This window comes from Microcaecilia unicolor, chromosome 2 (assembly GCF_901765095.1).
Source record: "Microcaecilia unicolor chromosome 2, aMicUni1.1, whole genome shotgun sequence".
Taxonomy (NCBI): Eukaryota; Metazoa; Chordata; class Amphibia; order Gymnophiona; family Siphonopidae; genus Microcaecilia; species Microcaecilia unicolor.
In genome coordinates this window covers 207,372,415-207,397,442 of record NC_044032.1, presented here as the reverse complement: position 1 = coordinate 207,397,442, position 25,028 = coordinate 207,372,415, and the positions used below count along the sequence as shown (strand labels likewise).

General features: G+C 47.4%; 1 protein-coding gene across 7 annotated transcripts in view; it reads right to left on the bottom strand.

Moving 5' to 3' along the window:
* Positions 1 to 1,321: 1,321 nt before the first annotated feature.
* The window catches only part of RMI1 (RecQ mediated genome instability 1), a 25,336-nt gene continuing 1,629 nt past the window's right edge, over positions 1,322 to 25,028 (bottom strand). For 4 of the 7 annotated variants that reach the window (XM_030193655.1, XM_030193657.1, XM_030193654.1 and 1 more), the window contains 2 exons: positions 24,605 to 24,746; positions 1,322 to 3,174 (listed from right to left, as the gene is read on the bottom strand). In XM_030193655.1, coding sequence (XP_030049515.1) covers positions 1,492 to 3,138 — 1,647 coding nt within the window. In that variant the 5' untranslated portion in view covers positions 3,139 to 3,174; positions 24,605 to 24,746 and the 3' untranslated portion in view covers positions 1,322 to 1,491. The remainder of the gene's footprint in view (positions 3,175 to 24,604; positions 24,747 to 25,028) is intronic. The other 3 variants (XM_030193659.1, XM_030193656.1, XM_030193660.1) reach the window with 2 other exon arrangements.

Genomic DNA, 25,028 nt, shown 5'->3' with positions numbered 1-25,028 from the left:
AATGTGTAAAGCACTTACCCCCAACCCCCTGGATTCTATAAATGGTGCTCAAAATTGCACATGATCCCGAGATCCATGCTCAAATAAATTAGTTTACAAGCACTTAATAATTGGCTAATTACTGATGTTAATTGGCTTTAAATTGGATTTGCACATGGACCTGGCTATGTGCAATTCTATAAGGATCCGTGTGCAAATCCTCTCATGTACAACCCAAATGGGGGCATGGCTTTTAGAGGCAGGTCAGAGGCATTCCGAAGAATTATGCACAGCATTATAGAACTTGAGGGCAGCACGCCAAAACTTTCCAGGTTTAAGCCCTCCCATCCAAATTTGGGTGCTGGAATGTGCGCTAAGGGCTATTCTATAAAGAGTGCTCAGGCCGTAGTGCCCTTTATAGAACAGCGCTAAGAATGCATTTTTCCCAGCACCTAATCTTTGGTACCATTTACTGAATGCGGCCCTTAATGTGTGAATTAGAGTGCGCTGTTAGTGCACTTTTACACTAATGCCTACCACAATGGCTTGACACTTCACATTTGCTAATTCACAAGTTAAATGGCATGACTGCACATATTTACCACCACCAGCTACTGAGGTGGCATTAAGTGCATCCACCTTACTGTCTTGCATTTGAAGCATAGTAAATGTTTTTTTCTCTGTATTAACACTAGGGGAAGATACTGAGCATGAAAAGAGATTTTACAGATCCTGTGCATTAATTTTTGCAACCAATATACAGTAACTGGCAGAATTGCTCAAAAGTTCAGTCTATTTTTTACTTCTTACATGCACGTGTCATTTCATCCCCAAAAGTTGACTTCGTCAGAGATAGGTGACAACCGTGTTTTGATTCTGATCCCTTTTTTGAGATTTCAGATATTTTTTGACAAACTGACACATTTCATGCTTAGATACCTTTTTATCACATCTCTGCAACAGGAAATGTCCCATAACAGCTATCAATAAACATACAGCAAGTATATTGCTGTAATTGTATCATCTGAAAAAAAAAAAACCTAAATTGTAACTAAGTAAATGTAAGGAAATCATGTCTCTATTACTATTATTATTTTAAATTCAGGAGGAGTTTGTGCAGCGCTGCGTACGCCTTGTAGCACTATAGAAATGCTAAATAGTAGTAAATAGTAGTAGCAGAGGCTCAATATGAGTTTATATTTTACACTGTGAAGTCTCTCACAATGTTTTTTAAAAAAGATGTATTGTTAAGGACTTAGAAGCATTTCTCCAAAATGTGACTTGTTCAGGCTCACAAAGATAATTTATTATTTCCAAGACCAATGCTAGTTATTTTTTTAAAAATCCATACAAACAAACTGGACAAAATGTTTTATTACTCTGTATATGTTTGCAAAATATTTCATAGAAACAGAACTTTTTCAACATAAAAGTCTACTTTAGAAAGAGATTCAGAGTAAAGAAATATAAAATATGTATCTACCTCATTATTCTTCCCTGTCCTGTTTTCCCTCAACTATAGTTACAAGATTTAATTATGTCCCTGCACAATTGGTATCTATGTAAACGCTTCTTTAAATTCTCTATCAGTTCCATAGTCACATCTTGCAATGATAACACTGTTGCATTACACTCAGTTGGATTAAATGTAATGGTCATCAAACAACAAAGATCTATTAGTTCTCTTTGGCATTGCTGTAGACCAGCCGTAAGTTTTTGACGTTGATTAGGATCCTTCTTTAATTGTTTCATGTCAGACACAGAGAATCCAATAAATTTAGTTAGAACTTCATCTTTAAAATCTACATCTAGGTAAGCTGTCCCATCAGAGATTTTTGCTTTTATACTCCAAAGGCCACTGCTGCTAGTTAAACTTCCATTTAAGGTTACAATAAATGATTTGATTTGTACTGTTTCTACTGTATTAGTTTTTCTGGCCAGTAGGACTGAAATATATGTAAAAGGTAGCTTGTCCAACTTCTCATCCATACCATTCTGACTGTTATGTGCACTAGTCCTGCAATCCAAAAGTGAAACTTGTGAGTCAAGAGACAAATTTGTAAATCTTCTTGTAGGTATATCTTGGTTTCCTTTCATAACCAGTGGCTGGCACATACCAGGTTCTTCTAATTCCTTCTGGATCTCCTCTTCTAAAAGCAAGTCATCATCCAGTACGTCATACTCATCCTCCAAATATCTATCTAAATCTATTACAGAAGCCTCATGTGGACCATCACCCATTTGTAATGGTCTCATAGCTCCTTGCAATATTATTCCACTGCTTTGTCGTGCATCACTTCCTATGGTTGGAAAGGCAGAATTTGATGGTGTGTTTGAATGATCACTTCTACTACAATATCCACTTTCTGAAGCAATTTCATTATTCATTGTATATTCAGCATTTTCATCAAGACTTGCTAAAAGTTCTTCATCTGAAGGCCCTAAATTTTGGCCACTTTCATCTACTAGTTCCAAAACACTTTGTACTGGATTAACTGATTGAACAAGGATTGGGTTATCTTCTCCAATTAATCTAGCAAGAACTTTTTCCTGGGTATATTCTTCAACAAGAGTTTCAACTTCACCACCAAGTACTTTCACATTTTCTGGCTTCAGTAAAACGACCCCAAGACGACATGCCATTTTCCCCTGTAACGTAACTTTGGTACCTGGAGAAATATTACTGTGAAGGACAGGAATAGGTTGATATTCCATACCCTGAATCTGCTGTAGTCCATCAGTTAGCATTAGCATCAACATTCTGGTAGGTTTTGCTTCCCAAGGTTTTTGGGGCATCTGTATGGAAGCTGATACTTGCTCATTTGGGTTGTTCTTTCCCCTTAGTTTTTGAAGCTGAGAGTATGCAGGTTGGCTGACATCAACCAGTGAGTCAATCTGAACAGAATAAAAGCCATTTAGTTCACATTTTGGAGCATCCGCAATACCATCTGGCAAAACAGGAAATTCCAAGTCTCTCAGATCTGTAAGAAGCCACTGTTCATATACCTGTTTATTCAATTCTGCCTGTGACAAATTACCATCATTATTTTCTTGTTTGATCCAGTCAATGCAAGCTTCTAACCATTGCTCCGGAACTTTTACATGCCATGTAGATGAAAGCCAGTTGTTCACTCTTACACCAACACTAGATGGATTCATTTTACTTTAAATGAATTCTGTCCATACGTGAATTCCCTGAAAAGGAAAAGATATGTGCACCTTTTAAATAAAACATTTCAAAACAGTCATTTATTGTACTTCACTTTCTACAAAATATTACATGCTTAAAACATTTTGGGAAGGCAAACCTCAGCTTGTTTTTAGTTGGCCTAGTAAATAAGAACTATGGAAATATTTGCTGCATAGATCATTATGGTAACAAAACTTGCAAATTATTTGGAAAGATAAGTTTGTAATTGAAATATAAACACTGGAGGGTCATAATTACTAACACAATATTTTTCAAAATAGAATTTCTTGATATCGGTCACACTCTAAAAGAACTGAGACTAATGCTCTGCTTATCTTACTTATGACATCTTCAAATACTTAATAATGTGTAGGTTTTTTTTTTTTTTTTTTTACATAATTCGGGGAAACACTTTCCTTATCTTTGTGCTAATTTTGTACCTATTTTTTGTTTTTTTTTTATATAGAACAGAAACAAAACCTGGAAATAAAAGAATAGGCCCTGGGAAGAGGCGGGGAGTTCAATTTTAAACCTTAAAGAGAGTACATAAGTACATAAGTAGTGCCATACTGGGAAAGACCAAAGGTCCATCTAGCCCAGCATCCTGTCACCGACAGTGGCCAATCCAGGTCAAGGGCACCTGGCACGCTCCCCAAACGTAAAAACATTCCAGACAAGTTATACCTAAAAATGCGGAATTTTTCCAAGTCCATTTAATAGCGGTCTATGGACTTGTCCTTTAGGAATCTATCTAACCCCTTTTTAAACTCCGTCAAGCTAACCGCCCGTACCACGTTCTCCGGCAACGAATTCCAGAGTCTAATTACACGTTGGGTGAAGAAAATTTTCTCCGATTCGTTTTAAATTTACCACACTGTAGCTTCAACTCATGCCCTCTAGTCCTAGTATTTTTGGATAGCGTGAACAGTCGCTTCACATCCACCCGATCCATTCCACTCATTATTTTATACACTTCTATCATATCTCCCCTCAGCCGTCTCTTCTCCAAGCTGAAAAGCCCTAGCCTTCTCAGCCTCTCTTCATAGGAAAGTCGTCCCATCCCCACTATCATTTTCGTCGCCCTTCGCTGTACCTTTTCCAATTCTACTATATCTTTTTTGAGATACGGAGACCAGTACTGAACACAATACTCCAGGTGCGGTCGCACCATGGAGCGATACAACGGCATTATAACATCCGCACACCTGGACTCCATACCCTTCCTAATAACACCCAACATTCTATTCGCTTTCCTAGCCGCAGCAGCACACTGAGCAGAAGGTTTCAGCGTATCATCGACGACGACACCCAGATCCCTTTCTTGATCCGTAACTTCTAACGCGGAGTCCTCAAGATGGGCTGGCCAAACCTGTCACATCAGGCATCCCCCTTCCTCCAAACAATAAAGATGTAAATGTGTGGACTCATGTCCACATCACAGCCTTGTGGATCTCTTTCATAAAAGATTACTTTAGGTGGGCCACCTATACTTGTCATAATTCTCTCACTATGAGCACTGACATGCGCCTTTGAGGGTCAAGCCTGCCTGGGCATAAGTAAAACAGATGAATCTATCAGCCAAATTGAATAATGTAAACTTTAGTGTCAAAAGAAATAAAAAGCTGCTTGAAAAAACTTTTAAGAGGGGTAGTTGTGTTAGTGTGGTATAACAAAATTGAAATAGGCAGGTGGTACATTAAACTAACCAATTTACCGAGACATGAGCTTTAGGGAACCAGAATCCACTTCTGTCAGATGCATGATTAGACTTTGAGGGTTTAAATCTGCTCCAGGCTATGGCAAAGGCTCTTTGGCAATTAAAAAAACAACAAAAAACTGTGCAAATCATGTCCACTAATGTGGGTTTGTGGCCTGGGAAAAATATGCTGGCAATAGAATTGGCTGGTGAAGATGGAAATCCAACACTACCCTATGCAGTCACTTAAGAAATATGCACAGGATTACCCTATTGTTGAAAAACTTTACATCATATGGATCAGTCACTAAGATTCACTGACTCTGTTGAAGTTATTGCCAACAAAATTAAGACCTTCAGGCCAACTATTCTAGCTAATGGAGTCCAGTGACTCAAAGAGTCTATATTCCTGGGCAATTTCTGCACAATGAAGAACTTGCACAGGATTCTGCATAGGGACAAGGCAGCACTAGCAGTTCACATTGTCCCTTACCCTGCACCAATCTCACAAGCAGAGGAGGAGAGCAGATGCATTTTAGGCCACATCCTCCCCATCTGCTGCAGCCTTGAAATAGCCTAATGGGCAGCTGCTGTCCTTCTCCTGCCATTTGACCAGCGCTGCACAAAGATTTGAGAAAAAAAAAAAAAAAAAGGTAAGCGGGGGGGGGGGGGGGGGGGGGGGAAGGATACTTGGTGGAGAGGTGGAACAAAGAGTAAGCTAGGGGTGTACCTGGTGGGGGGAAGAACAGAGCAAGCAGAGGCGAGTGCCTGGTGGGGAAGAGAACTGGAAGTCTTTCTGGAATATAGAAGAGAAAACTAGAGATGGCAGACAGAATTAGGGAGTGGGGATAAAGAACTGGGGATGGGAGAAAAAAAAGAGCTAGGGACAGGAGGAGAAATAACTAAGCAGCAGACACAAAGCTAAAGGTTGAACATTCTGGGGCGGGGACTGGAGATCAAGTACAGGAAGGAGTTCAGTCTAAGGGGAAGATGCACTAAAACAATCGTTAGAACCCTTCCCTTACCGAATCGGTAAGAAACAGACATGCATCAAGGAAATTGCATGCAAATGAGCGGGTCGCTGCTAGCTCATTTGCAAGGGATTTCCTTCCAAGCCAGTCGGCCAGCTGAGCATGCGCAGAGCTCCAAGCATTATGCTGGCTGCTCTGCGCATGCCAAGGACGTCCTGGGTAAATGTAACATTGGGACACGCTAGAGAGGTACAATTCCTTGATGAAATCAATGACAGCTTTATGGAGCAGCTGGTGCAGGAGCCGACGAGAGAAGGAAAAATTCTAGACTTGGTCCTTAGTGGAGCGCATGATCTGGTGAGGGACGTTATGGTACTGGGGCCGCTTGATAACAGTGATCATAATATGATCAGTTTTGATATCAACCTTGAAGTAACTATACACAGGAAGTCAAATACATTAGCGTTTAACTTTAAAAAAGGAGACTATGAAATAATGAGAAGAACGGTTAAAAAAAAAAAAAAAAAATTAGGAGGGCAACTGAGAGGGTAAAAACTGTACAACAGACATGGACGCTGTTCAAAAATACCATCCTGGAGGCCCAGGCCAAACATATTCTGCAAATTAGAAAAGAAAGACGGAAGTCCAAAAGACAGCCGGCATGGTTGAAAAGTGAGGTGAAGGAAGCTATTAGGGCTAAAAGAAATGCCTTCAGAAAATGGAAGAAAGAACTGTCTGAAAAGAACAAGAAGCAGCATAAGGAGTGTCAAAGCAAATGCAAGGCGCAGATAAAGAAGGCCAAGAGGAATTACGAAAAAAAGATAGTATTAGAGGCAAAAAACATAGCAAAGTTTTTTTTCGGTATATTAAAAGCAGGAAGCCGGCAAAAGAATGGGTTGAGCCACTGGATGACCGAGGGGTAAAAGGGGCGATCAAGGAAGATAAAGACGTAGCGGAGAGACTGAATGAATTCTTTGCTTCAGTCTTCACCGAGGAAGATTGAGTGGGATACCGGTGTCGGAAATGGTATTTCAAGCGGACGAGTCGGAGAAACTTACTGATTTCACGGTAAACCTGGAGGACGTAATGGGGCAGTTCAGCAAACTGAAGAGTAGCAAATCTCCTGGACCGGATGGTATTCATCCTAGAGTACTGATAGAACTGAAAAATGAGCTTGCGGAGATACTGTTAGTGCTATGCAATTTATCCTTAAAATCGAGCGTGGTACCGGAAGACTGGAGGGTGGCCATGTAACGCCAATTTTTTAAAAAGGTTCCAGGGGAGATCCGGGAAATTATAGACCGGTGAGTCTGACGTCAGTAACGGGGAAAATGGTAGAGACTATTATCAAAAACAAAATTACAGAGCACATCCAAGGACACGGATTACTGAGACCAAGTCAGCCCGGCTTTTGTGTGGGGAAATCTTGTCTGACCAATTTACTTCAATTCTTTGAAGGAGTAAACAAACATGTGGACAAAGGGGAGCCGGTTGATATTGTGTATCTGGATTTTCAAAAGGCGTTTGACAAGGTACCTCATGAAAGGCTACAGAGGAAATTGGAGGGTCATGAGATAGGAGGAAATGTCCTATTGTGAATTAAAAACTGGTTGAAGGATAGGAAACGGGGTTGAATGGGCAGTATTCACAATGGAGAAGGGTAGTTAGTGGTGTTCCTCAGGGGGTCTGTGCTAGGACCGCTGCTTTTTAATATATTTATAAATGATTTAGAGATGGGAGTAACTAGCGAGGTAATTAAATTTGCTGATGACACAAAGTTACGAGACTGGGAGACTGGGCGGCTAAATGGCAGATGACGTTTAATGTGAGCAAGTGCAAGGTGATGCATGTGGGAAAAAAAGAACCCGAATTATAGCTACGTCATGCAAGGTTCCATGTTAGGAGTTACAGACCAAGAAAGGGATTTGGGTGTCGTCGTCGATAATACACTGAAACCTTCTGCTCAGTGTGCTGCTGCGGCTAGGAAAGCGAACAGAATGTTGGGTATTATTAGGAAAGGTATGGAAAACAGGCGTGAGGATGTTATAATGCCGTTGTATCGTTCCATGGTGTGACCGCACCTTGAGTATTGTGTTCAATTCTGGTCGCCGCATCTCAAGAAAGATATGGGAAAATTAGGTGCTTACCTTGGTAATTTTTTTTCCTTTAGTCACAGCAGATGAATCCATTAACTGATGGGTTATGTCCACCTACCAGCAGGTGGAGATAGAGAACACTGAAAAACCATAGTGCTCTAAGGACGGCTAGCTCCATCTGCCTTCAGTATTCAAAACTTCCAAAGCAGAGAGTATCCTCAAAGTAGAATAACATGAACTTTCCTCACAGCGAACGAATGCCCCAGAACAGGAGCAATAATCACACAAAGGAGGGACAATCTCAACCTCCTGTAACAGAACAGAAATCCTGAAGACTGTTTTCCAACTTCTCCCAATGAGGGAACATATCTGCAGGAAACAACTGAACAAATAAACAGACAGGGAGGGATCATGGATTCATCTGCTGTGACTAAAGGAAAGAAAATTACCAAGGTAAGAACCTAATTTTCCCTTCCTTGTCATCAGCAGCAGATGAATCAATTAACTGATGGGATGTACAAAAGCACTCCCTAGTTAGGGCAGGAAACTGTCACTCCCCGAGCAAGTACTTGCACTCCAAACTGCGCGTCCCGCTTCGCTGCAACATTCAGCCTGTAATGCCGGACAAAGGAGAGCTTAGAAGCCCAAGTAGCCGCACTACAGATCTCCTGAAGAGAGAGCGCTCCAGTTTCGGCCCACGAAGAGGAAATCGCCCTCGTGGAATGAGCTTTAAATGCATCAGGCGGAGACCGCCCTGACAGCAGATACGCAGAAAAAATGACTTCCTTGAGCCAACAGGCTATAGTGGCCTTAGACGCCGGAGACCCTCTTCGAGGACCTGACAACAAGACAAAAAGGTGATCAGAGGTCCTGAAGTCATTTGACATTTATAGACACTGCAATAGAGCCCTGCGAACATCCAGAAGACGTAACTGCCCAAAAGATTCCATAAACTCCTCCCTAGTAAAGGAGGGCAGATAAATGGGCTGGTTTAGGTGAAAAGCTGAAACCACCTTAGGCAGGAAGGAAGGCACTGTACGTACCGTTACTCCAGACTCTGAGAATTGCAGAAAGGGGTCTTGACAGGACAGAGCCTGGATCTCAGACACACGTCTCGCCGAAGTTATGGCCACCAAAAAGACTGTCTTTAGAGTCACGTCCTTCTCTGAAGCTTGCCTCAGCGGCTCAAAGGGCGAACACTGGAGCGCCTTCAACACCAACCCCAGGTTCCAAGCCGGACACTGCAGCCGCACTGGAGGGCGAAGCCAGAGCACCCCTCTTAGAAATCGGGCAACGTCCGGATGAGCAGCCAGTGAAAGGCCAGAGACCTTCCCTCGAAAGCATGCCAATGCTGCCACTTGCACTCGCAGAGAATTGTAGGCCAAGCCTTTTTGTAAACCATCCTGCAAAAACTCCAGTATTGGCGAGACTGTAGCCCTTGTGGGTGTGATCGCCTTTGAAACACACCGCACCTCAAACTGGCGCCAGATCCGGGCATAAGCAACGGAAGTGGTCTGCTTGCGGGACTGCAAGAGAGTGGAGATGACTTTGTTAGAATAGCCTTTGTGTCTCAATTGTGCCCTCTCAAGAGCCATGCCATAAGACCAAAGCGGCAGGGATCCTCCATGGTCACCGGACCCTGCATCAACAAGTTCAGTACCAGGGGCAAAGGATGAGGGGCCTCCACCAGCATCTGCCGGAGGTCCACGTACCACGGCCGCCTGGGCCAATCCGGAGCAATGAGAATCACCACTCCTTGATGTAGCCGAATTCGCAGGAGGACTCGCCCTATCAAGGGCCAAGGAGGGAACACATACAGGAGGCCCAGAGGCCAGGGTTGAACCAAAGCATCCAACCCTGCCGAGCGAGGATCTCTCCGTCTGCTGAAAAAGCACGGAACTTTGGCATTTGCGCTTGACGCCATAAGATCCGCTACGGGCGTTCCCCATTTGGCACAGATCTGAAGAAACACTTCGTCTGCCAGTTCCCACTCCGCTGGGTCGATTTGATGCCTGCTTAGAAAATCGGCTTGCACGTTGCTCTGACCTGCTATGTGAACTGCTGACAGAAGCTGCAGATGTAGCTCGGCCCAGTGGCAAATCTGAGCGGCCTCCGCAGCCAGTGCTCTGCACTGAGTGCCACCCTGTCGATTTATGTAGGCCACAGCTGTCGTGTTGTCCGACAGAACTCTGACAGCCAGCCCCTCCAGAAACTTGTGAAAGGCCAGAAGAGCCTGGAATATCGCTCTCAGTTCCAAGCGATTGATGGACCACCCCGATTCCGTGGGTGTCCACAGGCCCTGGGTATAGCTTCCCTTGCAATGTGCTCCCCAGCCGACCAGGCTGGCATCGGTTATCACCAGGCACCAAGAGGGAAGCAACAATTCATAAAATAGGAAACTTGCACTTTAAATTCTCCCAAGACTCATTATTTAAAATTCAGAAGAATATACTCTTATATATATATAATTGACAAATCTTTATTTTCAAAAATATAAAAACACACATGAGGGAAGCGCCAGCAGCATTCCTCGCCGCAGCATGCTGTCGAAGAGCCACCACTCCATACTGAACCAGGCCACAGGGAGCCACGTGAGTATGCGTTGATAATCCTGGGACATTGGAGACCATAGTTGAAGCAGGGCAATCTGCAGAGGTCTCAAGTGCGCTCTCGCCCATGGCACTACCTCCAAAGTGGCCGTCATCGACCCCAGCAGTTGGACAAAGTCCCAAGCTCGCGGGCGAGGCATCCTCAGGAGCAGACGGACCTGATTCTGAAGCTTGCACCGCCTTTGGTCGGGTAGAAAGACAAACCCTGAGGCCTTGTCGAACCGTACCCCCAAATATTCGAGAGATTGAGAGGGGGTCAGGTGACTTTTGGGTATATTGATGACCCAGCCCAGAGATTGCAGTACTGAGACCACTCTGGCTGTGGCCAGACGACTTTCGTCTGCCGAATCCGCTCTGATGAGCCAGTCATCGAGGTACGGGTGAACCCGGGTACCCTGTCGCCTGAGAAAAGCAGCTACTATCACCATAACCTTGGAAAAGGTGCGGGGAGCTGTGGCGAGGCCAAAAGGCAAGACCCGAAACTGGAAATGTTTTCCCAACATTGCAAACCGGAGAAACCGTTGATGCTGGGGCCAAATAGGAATGTGCAAGTAAGCTTCTTTTAGGTCCAGAGATGTGAGAAATTCTCCTGGCTGTACCACCGCAATGACGGAGCGCAGGGTTTCCATGTGAAAATGTTGCACTCTTACAGCCTTGTTGACTGACCTTAAGTCGAGGATCGGTCGGAAAGACCTGCCTTTTCAAGGCACCACAAAGTAAATGAAGTAGTGACCGCAGCCACGTTCGGCGGGAGGCACAGGGATCACCGCTCCAAGGTGCAACAAGACTTGTAAAGTCTCCTCTACCACCGCCCATTTGACGGCAGTACCGCATTGGGACTCCACAAACACGTCTCTCACCGAGGCGCTGAATTCCAATTGGTAACCTTCTCTGATCAGGTCCAGGACCCACTGATTGGAGGTAATCTTGGTCCATTCCTCGAGAAAGAGGGAAAGACGTCCTCCTACTGCAGGAATCGAGGAATGGACTGGCGCCCCGTCATTGAGGGGGCCACACCTGAACTCCAGGCCTAGAACCGGCCGCTGCGGAACGCTTGTCCAAGCGAAAGGAGTTCCTCTGCTGAAAACGGGCACATTGAGAAACCCCAGCAGAGCGCCCTGGGCAATACCTGCAAGCTTCATGGAAGCGAGGTCTGGAAGAGGAGAGCCACACAGAACCCTTGGAAGAAGGCCTCGGCCTATCCTCGGGTAAGTGCTGGGGTTTAGGGTCCCCCAGGTCTTTCACAATCTTCTCTAGCTCCTCTCCAAATAACAGGTGGCCCCTAAAGGGTAGCTTCACCAGCCTGTGCTTAAAGACCTGCGAGCTTCACGGAAGCGAGGTCTGGAAGAGGAGAGCCACACAGAACCCTTGGAAGAAGGCCTCGGCCTATCCTCGGGTAAGCGCTGGGGTTTAGGGTCCCCCAGGTCTGTCACAATCTTCTCCAGCTCCTCTCCAAATAACAGGTGGCCCCGAAAGGGTAGCTTCACCAGCCTGTGCTTAGAGGCCATGTCAGTCGCCCAATGCCGTAGCCATAGAAGGCAGCAGGCAGCAACCGCCACAGACATCTGTTTAGCCGAAGCTCTGACCAGATCATTCAGGGCGTCAGCTAAAAATGACAGGGCCGACTCCATCCGTGGTGCAACCTCAGCGAGGGACTCCGCACCATCCACGGGCTGTTCCACTGTCTGTTGTAACCAAGAAAGGCAGGCCCGGGCAGCATAAGAACTGCATATAGACGCCCTTAAGGCGAGGCCAGAGATTTCAAATGACCGTTTCAACGCGGATTCAAGCCACCAGTCCTGAATGTCTTTCAGGGCAACTCCTCCCTCTACGGGGAGGGTGGTCCTCTTCGTCACCGCCGTGACCAAGGCGTCCACTTTAGGCATCCCCAAAGGGGCCAAGTGCTCCTCACTTAGAGGGTAAAACTGACCCATAGCCCTGGCCACTTTCAAAGGCCCTTTGGGTTCAGACCACTGAGCTGAAATAAGCTCTTGGATGGAGCCATGCACAGGAAAGGCTTGAGCAGGCTTCTTAGTACTCGCCATCCTCGGATTACCAGAGGAGTCCTCACCCTTGGCAGGATCATCAATCGAGAGGGCCTGCAAGGCGTCCGAAATGAGCGCTGGCAGCTCACCGCATTGGGATCATCCAGATCCAGTGGCAAACCGGCACTTTCCTCTGGCTCTTCAGATCAAAAGGCCCTGCCAGAACCCTCAGAATCCACAACGCCCGACCATGGGGGGAAAAGGGAAGTGCGCCACTTTTCGACGGCGAATTTACCCGTCTGTGTTTTGCGTCCTTCCAATGCTCGGGGGAATCAGCCAGCCCCGGGCCATCAACACCCGGGAGAAACCAGGTAGCAGCGCAGTGTCAGACACGTGCGGCAGAGCTCTTTTCAGCATGAAAGCTTTATGCATTAAAAGCAAAAACTCCGGGGAGAAACACTCACCCTGACCCTCCATCTCCGACTCAGGAGAAACGGGAACGGGAGCTCCTCTGGTAGCCTCTAACCGAGGCGTCCCCCTGCACTCAGACTCCTCTGCAAGGGTAGAGGCGTGTGGCGCTTCCAAAATGGCGCCCCCTGCCAGCTCCATTGAGCGGGAAGAATCATCGCTCGCCATGCTCGTACCAGCTCTAGCGTCTAAAGAGCACATCTTACAGAGCCCCGCTGCTGATCTACGTTTACCACAACGGGAGCAGCGCTTAACTGCTTCAGCAGCCATCATCCGACCGGACGGAATTATCCGGCTTCGCACCAAAACTTACCCCGATCAGAACGGCGTCCACGACACCTCCCCAGAGGAGCTGGGCACCACTCTCACCTCAAAAGACCGAGTCAAACGAGCTCCGGTCAAGCTGCACGTAGAAAATAGCCTCAGAATAGCTACGCAGAACATAAACGTAATTTTTTTTTCTTTTTTAACACTGTGAGGAAAGTTGGAGGCAGGCAGCAACAGAGGTACTCCGGTAGGCAGGAGGAATGGGTAAGGCAGGGAAAGGACGAACCTATATGCCTTCAAAGTGGGCACCACTAGCCACAACACCCCAGCTTCAACTGGCAAAGCACAGGAGCCACCACAGGCAGAATTTTTCCAGGAGCTGATCAAGCTACGTCCACACCTGCTGGGAGATAGAGAAATACTGAAGGCAGATGGAGCTAGCCGTCCATAGAGCACTATGGTTTTTCAGTGTTCTCTATCTCCACCTGCTGGTAGGCGGACACAACCCATCAGTTAATGGATTCTTCTGCTGCTGATAAGGAAATTTCTATTCTGCTCCTCCTTCCACTGGGATGGTAGTTTCTTGGTAACTGCTGATACCACAGAATTCATTTTCAGGAGCCTACGGTTCTCTCTGTCCACCACTGGAAGAGAACAGAGCCTCACCATTGACTGGCTGACCTTAAACCCCGCATTTCAGGTGTCTTACTCAGTCGCAATCATGTCCCTAACAGCTCAGTGCATAGGGAAAGACCAGGAGGGCTCTTATTCCCTCAAGCAGAGGGTCTGCTGACTGAGCTTCATTGCTCTGGTGCTCTTCTGAGTGCTTCAGCTCCTGTCATAACTCCTGCAACTCATCCCTGTGGAAGATTCAAACTATGGAAGAATCTTCCCTAGGGGCAATTCTTCTTCCTAGCTATCCTCTACGTAGTCCCCCTGAAGCTGTGTCCTCTAAGGACCCCACTGACCTAGACTCTTCCAGACCTGCATACCAATCAAGCCACTGCCTCTTTGGCTAAAATTATCAAAAACTGGAGGCAAGCTGTTTTCGCCACAAAGGAATCTGTCTTCCTTTTTTTGGCTGTTACTGTATGCTGCTTTCCAGGCACTTAAGGTTTCCCTCCAGGACCCCTCAACCCAGCCAGTGTTCCACCACCCTAGGAAGGCAAGCATTTTGGGGGGGGGGGGGGGGGGGGGGGGGGAACGCAGCCATAGTACCCCAAGACAGTATATACTGGGCCACACTGACCTTCATCAATAAATTAACCTTTGACGTTGATCTTGAATCTCTCTCTCTTTTGTTTTTAAGTAATCAATCCAAAGCTCCTTAAGGTCCCCAAGGCTCCCTCCACATCTGGGCCTCACAAGGCATACACATCTACCGGAGACTGAAAACTACTGGTTGGCTATGGGATGCACATGATACTTATAGGATCAGTTTGATACCAGTAGTTCTGTATCTCCATCTGCTAGTAGGTATGTGTAAACCTACACATCTGGACTGGTCTGGATGGTTGATAAGGGAACAATTATTATAGATGCATATTAGGCAGATCCAAATTCTGCTGAATCCCAAACCAAGCCAACCTTATTTGTATTATTTCCAACCCAACAGAAGTAACACAGAGTTTGAAAATGAGCTAAACTGGACTAGTGGTTTAGTTTCCAGAGAAATAAGTCTCCCAAACAAATGTTTCAATGCATTTCTATAAGAAAAAGATATAGTAAAATGTAGCAGTTAGAGAACAGGGCAATGCAGTTTAAAAAATGGAATTTCCTACTCTTCCAAACACTCAAACTAACCCTACCCCCAAAACCACCCCCTCCCAACTGTCCAAGCTCTCAAACTGCCTCTACAGTCCAAGAATTACACATTGTGACTGCCCCACCACCCCTCATACTCTCCTCAAACCTAAAAACTATCCCCCCTCCTCACGCCACACTACCCTACAAGCTGCCTGACACAAAAAAAATTATACCATGCAACTACTGCCATATCCCCATAAACTACATAGGCAGCTATCACACCACACCCTGAAAAACTCCCCGTCTCCAAAAAAATAGACAAGTGCCCCCTTGCAAGCTACTCCATCCTCCAAAACTTCAGTAACTGCCCATCATTCTGTAAACTACCCAACATCAACAATAGCTACTCTACCTAAAAAGCACACCCCACATACTGCCCCCACCCTAAACACTATCTCCTACAACTGCCCAAGAACCCCCAAAATTGACCCATCCCTAAAAATAGTCCCCCATAACCCCATGCTCCAAACTGCCTCACCCCATAAAATCTGCTGCCCTGCAAGTGTCCCCTAACCTCCACTACCTCCCCAACAGAAACCACACATGCTCAGCACACACAAGCAAATGCAGGCCCCACAGATATACAGAAGCAATATAAATAATTCAGTCCCTGTTTATTTCATTTTGTTTTTTTTTATTCTACTGTGAAAATTGCTTCAAGAATCATATACTTCCCTTACTAGTTGCTATGCACATTGCCAAGTAATATTTGTTGCCTTAGGCAGGGCCAGATTAAACCACTGGCAAACTCTGCACATTCTTTGTATCCACATGGTTGGGGTGGGGGGCTGTTAGATGTACTGTGAAAGTTAGGATTGCCAACTGACTGGCTTTTTTTAAAATAAGTCAGCATAATTTTACATTTATGTCCAGAAGATTGAATAAGTAACATGACTGACCCGGTGTCCGAATTAAAAATTTTATTTTTATCTCTCTAGTCCTCACCCATATGAATGAGGTTGCCATTGCATCTCTAGTAACTAGCACTGCAGGCAGGATGCAGTTAATGGGAAAGCAGAATACTAGACCGCACCTCTAGTCAAAGGAAGAGGGAAGGTGATCTGGGGGAAGAAGAGAAACCAGCCACCTCCAAAAATGTCCTGATACATTTCTATGGGAGAAGCAGTTCTAACACCTACAGCATACATAACACCAGTTTGCTATAACATATGGTTAACTGTCTTGGATTTTGTATCAACTCATGGCACCCTCTGGGATAGTTGTTCTAAACTGTGTTTGGTCTTCAGAGAAAGTTGATCCATACCTGTTATGATCCAAAAAAAAAAAAAAAAATCACACCTTTCAAACTGTCTTCAGGTCATCTCTCTCTTGATCACAAGAATACAGAAACAACAACACACACATATATACATACCAACCCACAAGAACACACACACACAAACACACTCACTCTCCCCACAACACATATGAATTTACATGCAGAAGGGTTGGAAAGCATTCCATGAGCCATACTCTCCATTATCTCCCCACTTATTTGTAACGATGGACAATTGAAACTTATGCTGCTGAAAAGTGTGCCTGAAACAGTTTTCCTATGAATCATATATGCAGTACGTTGCCAACAGAAAATACCAACAGATGATCCAATTAACCATGCCCGGGAAATATCACAGAACCGGGAAATATCAGGGCAGCAAATGGATCCATAGAGGGAGACCTATTAACATTACAAACCATCATAATAATTAAAAACTAAATATTAGCATAGCATTTAACCTGAATCTTAGGGGGCTTTAGTTTATATATTCCCACTCCATTAGCAACTTAATTAAGTAATCACCAATAAGATGCAGGCAGCAGTCCAGCAATGAAATGGGGCTATCCAGTCTTTTGCACGGAGTGTTTGATTATCTCCCAGTTGGTGAGAAGTCGTATGTGTGTATTCGGTGCAAAGAGCTCCTAGCACTCAGGGAATGGGTCGGATCTCCGGAGGCTAGAATAGCAGACCTGGATGAGCTGAGACAGAGAGGTTTATAGAGGAGGCCTACAGGGACATAGTAGAGAAGTCCAACCTCCAGTCTGGCAACCTCTGTGCTGCCATGGAGGAGAAAGATTTACTGAAGGGAGAGCATCACTGTAGAGAAGCAGGAAATGATCCTGTAGCCAGGACCTTCCCTCCAGGGGTTATAGCATCCATCCTGGCCAGGTGGATGGTAGTACACTCCTATCACTATCCTTTTCCTCTTTAAGCACATGGAATATCTATCCATAGGGATTCAAAACTGTATTCTGTGTCCTGCAGAATTCTTAAGTCTATTCAATTCAAGGCCCTCCTTAACATATAATGCTACCCCTCTACCAACTATCACTTTGATATAATTTGTATCCAGGTATGACAGTGTCCTACTGGTTACCCTCCTTCCACTAGGTCTGAGATGCCTATTATATCTATCTATCTTTTCATTTAGTGCAATACTGTATATTCCAAATCTCCCATCTTATTTCTTATGTTTCTGGCATTTGCATATAAACAATTCAAACTATGTTTGTTCTTCCTATTTACAACTGCTCAGCAATTGACAGTGATGAAAACCAGTCTACTTTTTACTTAAAAACAACTGGGCTAATATGATCTCTCTATTGCAACCTCACTATTGGGATGCCTTGTCTTTCCTGTTATGGTGATATCTTTGAAAGATACCTTGTTCCGAACCATGCACTTTTGAGCAACTGTTGGCCTTCCCCCAGTTTCTAGTTTAAAAGCTGCTCTATCTCCTTTTAAAATGCTGTTGCCAGCAGCCTAGTTCCACCCTGTTTAAGGTGGAACCCATCGTTCCGGAATAGGCTTCCCCTTTCTCCAGAATGTTGCCCAGTTCCTAACAAATCTAAAACCCTCCTCACTGAACCATTGCCTCATCCATGCATTGAGATTCTGGAGCTCTGCCTGTCTTAGGCCCTGTGCATGGAACGGGGAGCAATTCTGAAAATGCTATCCTGGAGGATCTGGATTTAAACTTTCTAAGACCCTAACAAGCAGATGATCAAAAGCCCCGCACTGTTCCAAACAGCGCTCTAAACTAGCGCTGGAACAGCATGGGGCTCTATTAGACCTATGATCAGAGATAATGCATGCAAATTTAAGCAGCGCAATTATCTCTGATCATGGAGTAGAAGTGCGGGCGAATTGTGCCGAGCAAGCGCTCAGCACAATCCTCCCGCACTTGTTTGACAGGTCTGGGCTGTCAAAGCCCAAACCTGTCAAACACAGGGGCTGGAGGTCCATGGGACCACCAGGCCCGGACTACCCCTGCCCCGAGCAACGGGGGCTGGAGGTCTGGCGGACCTACGGTCCCCCCCGACGATCCCATCCCCCCAGGTTCAGGGAGGGCTGGAGATCCGGTGGGTCTCCAGCCCCCCCAAACCCCCAGAAAATGGTCCCTGGTGGTCCAGTGGCCGCTTAAAAAGGGAAAATTAGATTCTTACCGTGATAATTTTCTTTCCTTTAGTCATAGCAGATGCAGCCATTACAGATGGGTTGTGTCCATCAACCAGCAGAGGGAGATAGAGAGCACACTTTTTTCAGTGCCTCATACCAGCTTGCTCCACTGCCTCTCTTCAGTATTTGAAGCTTCCAAAGCAGTATGGCAAACCGCAATGGGAATAACATGAGCTTTCCTCACAGCGAACGATGGCCCTACAACAAAGGGCATTAACTCAGAATGGAGGAAATTAAACATCCTCCCGGAGGGCATAAACTCATCCTCCACTGAGACATAACTGGAGGGAATAAACTCATCCTCCCGGAGGGAATAAACTCATCCTCCTTTAACTGAACAAAAATCCTGAAGACTGTTTTCCGACTTTCTCCCAAGGACGGAATCTCCAGGAAACATGAACAGAACCTGAAATAGATTTACAGCAGATAGCAATCAGACAGGGAGGGATCTTGGCTGCATCTGCTATGACTAAAGGAAAGAAAATTATCACGGTAAGAACCTAATTTTCCCTTCCTTGTCATCAAGCAGATGCAGCCATTACTGATGGGGTGTATCAAAGCAATCCCTAGATAGGGTGGGAACAAGCCACACCACGCACCACCACTTGCGCTCCAAAATGTGCGTCCCTCCTGGCAGCCACATCCAGCCTGTAATGTCGGGCAAAAGAAAGCTTAGAAGCCCAGGTAGCCGCACTACAAATCTCTTGAAGAGAGAGTGCTCCAGTTTCAGCCCAAGAAGAGGAAATTCCTCTAGTGGAATGCGCCTTAAAGGCATCAGGCGGAGGCCGGCCGGCAAGCAAATAAGCTGAAAAGATAGATTCTTTAAGCCAGCGGGCAATAGTGGCTTTAGACGCTGGAGACCCTCTGCGAGGCCCTGAAAGAGTTAGTAACTCGCAGATACTGCAGCAGAGTCCTGCGCACGTCCAACAGGTGCACTTGCCCAAAAGAGTCTGGAAACTCCTCCTCTACAAAGGAGGGCAAGAAAATAGGTTGGTTTAGGTGAAACGCTGAAACCACCTTAGGCAAGAAGGAAGGCACGGTCCGAACCATGACCCCGGACTCCGAAAACTGCAGAAAAGGGTCTCTACAGGACAGCGCCTGGAGCTCTGACACCCGTCTCGCCGAAGTAATGGCCACTAAAAAGACGGCCTTCAGTGTCAAATCTTTCTCTGAAGCACGCCAAAGCGGTTCAAAGGGAGCACCCTGAAGGGCTTTCAGCACTAGCCCCAGGTTCCACGCTGGACAAGGTGCACGCACGGGAGGACGGAGCCGAAGCACCCCTCTAAGAAACCGTGCCACATCTGGATGAGCAGCTAAAGACACGCCTTCAACCTTGCCACGCAGGGAGGCCAACGCTGCCACTTGCACCCGCAGGGAATTATAGGCCAAGCCTTTTGTACACCATCCTGTAAAAAGTCCAGAATCGGTGAGACAGGAGCCCGCAGGGGTGTGATCTCTCTGGAAGCACACCAGACTTCAACTGGCGCCAATCCTGGCATAAGCCACGGAAGTGGAACGCTTGCAGGCTTGCAGGAGAGTGGTAATTACTCTATTGGAATAGCCTTTGTCTCTCAATTGCGCCCTCTCAATCGCCAGGCGTCCTCCATGGTCACCGGACCCTGTGACAACAGGTTGGGAACCAGAGGTAACTGAAGGGGATCCTCTACGAGCATCTGATGGAGGTCCGCATACCAAGGCCTCCTGGGCCAATCTGGGGCGACGAGAACCACTTCTCCTGGATGCAGCCAAATCCGCAGGAGCACTCGCCCTATCAAGGGCCATGGAGGGAACACATACAGTAGGCCCGGAGGCCAGGGTTGAGCCAAGGCATCCAACCCCGCCGAGCGAGGATCTCTCCGTCTGCTGAAGAAGCACGGGACTTTGGCATTGGTGCTTGTCGCCATTAGATCCATCACAGGCTTGCCCCACTTGGCACATATCTGCAGGAATACTTCGTCTGCAAGTTCCCACTCCGCTGGATCGATCTGATGCCTGCTTAGATAATCGGCTTGCACGTTGCTCTGACCTGCAATGTGAGCTGCCGACAGAAACTGTAGATGCAGCTCGGCCCAGTGGCAAATTTGTTCGGCCTGCGCGGCTAGAGCTCTGCACTGAGTGCCGCCTTGTCGATTTATGTAGGCCACTGCTGTCGTGTTGTCCGACATCACTCTGACAGCCAATCCTTCCAGGGTCACTTGAAAGGCCAGAAGCGCCTGAAACACCGCTTTCAACTCTAGGCGGTTGATGGACCACTCCGACTCCTCGGGTGTCCATAGACCCTGGGCATGCTTCCCCTTGCAATGTGCGCCCCAGCCTTTCAGGCTGGCATCTGTCACCACTAGGCACCAATCGGGGAGCAATCCTCGCCGCAGCATGCTGTCTGAGAGCCACCACTCCATGCTGAGTCGGGCCGCAGGGAGCCAAGAGAGTCTGCATTGTTAATCCTGAGATACTGGAGACCATCTTTGGAGTAGAGCATACTGTAGAGGTCTCAGGTGCGCTCTCGCCCAGGGCACCAGTTCCATGGTGGCCGTCATCGATCCAAGCAGCTGGACAATGTCCCAAGCTCGCGGGCGGGGCATCCTCAGGAGCAGACGGACCTGATTCTGAAGCTTGCACCACCTTTGCTCGGGTAGGTACACATACCCCGAGGCTGTGTCGAACCTGGCCCCCAAATATTCTACAGACTGCGAGGGGGTCAGGTGACTTTTGGCCAAATTGACGACCCAGCCCAGAGACTGAAGTACTGAGACCACTCTGGCTGTGACATGCTGACTCTCTGCAGCAGAGTTTGCTCGAATGAGCCAGTCGTCCAGGTACGGGTGAACCCGAATACCCTCTCGCCTTAGAAAGGCAGCTACTACCACCATAACCTTCGAAAAGGTGCGGGGAGCTGTGGCGAGGCCAAAAGGCAAGGCCCGGTACTGGAAATGCTTTCCTATCACCGCAAACCTCAGAAACTTCTGGTGCGGGGGCCAAATTGGAATGTGCAAGTAAGCTTCTTTCAGGTTCAGAGACATGAGAAACTCTCCTGGCTGTACCGCCGCAATGACGGAGCGCAGGGTTTCCATGTGAAAATGCCGCAGTCTCAGGGACTTGTTTAATTCTTTTAAGTCCAGAATAGGGCGAAAAGACCCTCCTTTTCGCGGCACCACAAAGTAGATGGAGTAGCGGCCGCAGCCGTGTTCGGCGGGAGGTATCAGGGACACGGCCCCTATCTGAATCAGACCTTGCAAAGTCTCCTCTACCGCCGCCCGTTTGACGGCAGAACCGCATCGGGACTCCACAAACACGTCTCTTACAGGGGCGTTGAATTCTATTCTGTAACCGTCTCTGATCAGGTCCAAGACTCACTGATCTGAGGAAATGTTGACCCACTCCTCGGCAAAGAGGGAAAGACATCCTCCGATGACAGGACTCGAGGAGAGGGCCGGAACACCATCATTGAGAGGGTCGCCCCTGAACTCCAGGCCTTGAACCAGCGGCTGCGGAACGTTTGTCCGAGCGAAAGGAGTTCCTCTGCTGAAAATGGGCACGAGAAGTGAACCCAGCAGAATGCCCCGGGCGGTACCTTTGAGCTTCACAGAAGCGAGGTCTGTAAAAGGAGTGGACCGCCGCACCCTTAGAGGAAGGCCGAGGCCTATCTTCGGGCAAGTGCTGGGGTTTAGCTTCACCCAGGCCCTTCACAATTTTCTCCAACTCCTCACCAAACAGGAGAAGGCCTTGAAAGGGCAACTTCACCAACCTTTGCTTAGAGGCCATGTCCGCCGTCCAATGCCGTAGCCAAAGAAGACGGCGAGCCGCCACTGCTACTGCCATGTGTTTAGCTGAAGCTCTGACAATATCATAAAGGGCGTCAGCAAGAAAGGACAATGCCTACTCCATCCGTGGAGCCACATCTGAAAAGGGCTCCGCTCCATCACCGGGCTGTTCCACTGCCTGTTGCAACCAAGCCAGGCAGGCTCTAGCAGCATAACAACTGCATGCAAACGCCCGAATAGTGAGATCAGCAAGTTCAAATGACCATTTAAGTGCTGATTCCAGTCTATGGTCTTGAATATCCTTAAGGGCAACACCTCCTTCAACAGGAAGGGTAGTTCTCTTTTGTCACAGCTGTGACTAGGGCATCCACTTTAGGCATAGCAAAGCGAGCCATATGCTCCTCACTCAGAGGGTATAATTGCCCCATAGCCCTGGAAACTTTCAACGGTCCGTCGGGGTCAGCCCATTGAGCCGAAATAAGCTCTTTGATGGAGTCGTGCAAAGGAAAGGCTCGAGCAGACTTTTTGGTACTAGCCATCCTAGGATTCACAGAGGAGGCTGAGCCACTGTCAGGGTCCTCAATAGAGAGAGCCTGCAGGGTATCAGAAATATGTGCTGGCAGCCTGGGATGCGCTGGGCGGGGCTACAGACCGTATAAGGGAGCGGGAGGGGGGAGAAAAGGAGGGACCTGGAACCACCAGGTTTCACTTGCTCAAGAAGAGCCCTCAACCCCAGGTACTCAACAAAACCTAAACAATTAGGCTTGGAGACCTAGCCAGAGCTGCTGTGTGAGACCACACACCTGCTGAGATAGAGAACATACTGAGGAGTTTCCAGCAGCAGCACATGACCACATATAGGGAGGCAAAAGATTGCTCTCTATCTCCACCTGCTGGTAGATGGACACAACCCACCAGTCTATGGATTGATCGGCTTGATGATATGGAAGGTGGGTTTTCAGCATAGATTTGAAAACAGGTAGAGATGGAGCTAGACGTATAGGTGCAGGAAGTCTATTCCAGGCGTAAGGTGCCGCGACAGAAAAGGAGCGAAGCCTGGAGTTAGCAGTGGAAAAGGACGACGACAAGAGAGACTTGTCCAGTGAGCGGAGTTCATGGGGAGGAATTTAAGGAGAGATGAGAGCGGAGAGGGTTTGCCGCAGCCAGCGACCCAAATTTTGGCGCGCTGACCGCTGATCATTGGCGATGAATGCGCTAAGCCCTGTTTAGCATGCATTAGCATGCTACTTGCACAAAGAGCCCTCGAGCGCGGTTTCACACGATCAAGGGCTCTGATCATGGGGCGCTAGCAAACGCCGGCGCTAGCAGCCTCTAGCGCCGGCGTTTGCTTTTGATCATCTGCCTGTAAATTTGGCTTTCAGAACCTCCCTCCCACATTTTCTTATGCCATTGGTACACATGTTAACCAAGACAGCAGGCTCCTCCCCAGCAGTCATCTAGGTGCTGCGTGAAGTCTGCCACCTTCGCATAGGGTTACCATTTTGTGTCCTCTGAAAAAGAGGACACATGTCACGCCCCTACCCCGCCCCCACCACGCCTCATGCCACGCCCCTTCAGGTCGGGTTCCGCCCCTACTCCCCCCCCCCCCGTCGCATAGTCCCCTCCCCCCATCACATACCCCCCCCCCCTCACTTACGATCTAGCCCTGGTGGTCTAGTAGTGTCTTCTCTTCGGGGCAGGAAAGAGCCCCCTCTTTCCTGCCCGGAGCGCTGCCTGCCCTTGCCTGCTGCATCCTCCTCGGTCTGGCTGGGGATTCAAAATGGCCACCGAGAGTTGAAGCGGCCTCGCGAGAGTTCAACTCTCGGCGGCCATTTTGAATCCCCAGCCAGACCGAGAAGGATGATAGACAGGGGAGGCAGCGCTCCGGGCAGGAAAGAGGGGGCTCTTTCCTGCCCCGAAGACGTCACTAGACCACCAGGGAACATGGTAAGGAAGGGGAGAGGACGGGAGACCAGGTGACCCACGGCGCCGACGATCGCCCGCCCACCGCACGCACGCGCCTCCCCGCACCCGCGCTCACGTTTGTCCAGAAATCCGGACAAACGTGGGCGCGGGCAAAATCCGCCGGACGCCCCGGACATGTCCTCAAAAAGAGGACATGTCCGGGGAAATCCGGACGTATGGTAACCCTACCTTCGCACAAGGCATGCACGATGTGACCAATCGATCCTCATGTCCACCAGCCACCCAGTTATCTACACGCCTTATGATCGAATCTTCAACTACATCAGCAGTCCTAACCCTTCCCTTCTGTCCAGAAGCTCCTGGAGATACATCCTTGGTGGGAGATGATGTTACCTTCATATCTGAACCATTACCAAGTGTAAGGAAGCTCATCACCATCATGCACCATCCCGACACCATGATAGCACATAAGCTTGGGAAAATCAGTCCATTACAGACAGCAGTTGTTGGTAAGTCTAGACCGAATTTTTTCACCCTGTTATAAAAAAATGACAAACATTTAACCAATATAAAAAAATATTTTAAGACACTACTTATGCCCAGAAAAAAAGGGGGAAAAAAACCTGTAAGCCTCATGACAAACAGAAACAATGTTTTCTCTCTCTCTCCCCCCTCTACTACAGGGGCCAATTTTTCAAGCTGTGGGTGTATAACTGAACTCAAATTATTTCTCCCTAAACACAGTGAAGGAGTTTTCTTAATACTAGCAGGACAGAAAACGTGACAGACTACAAATATTTATCCAGTTTGCGCCAAA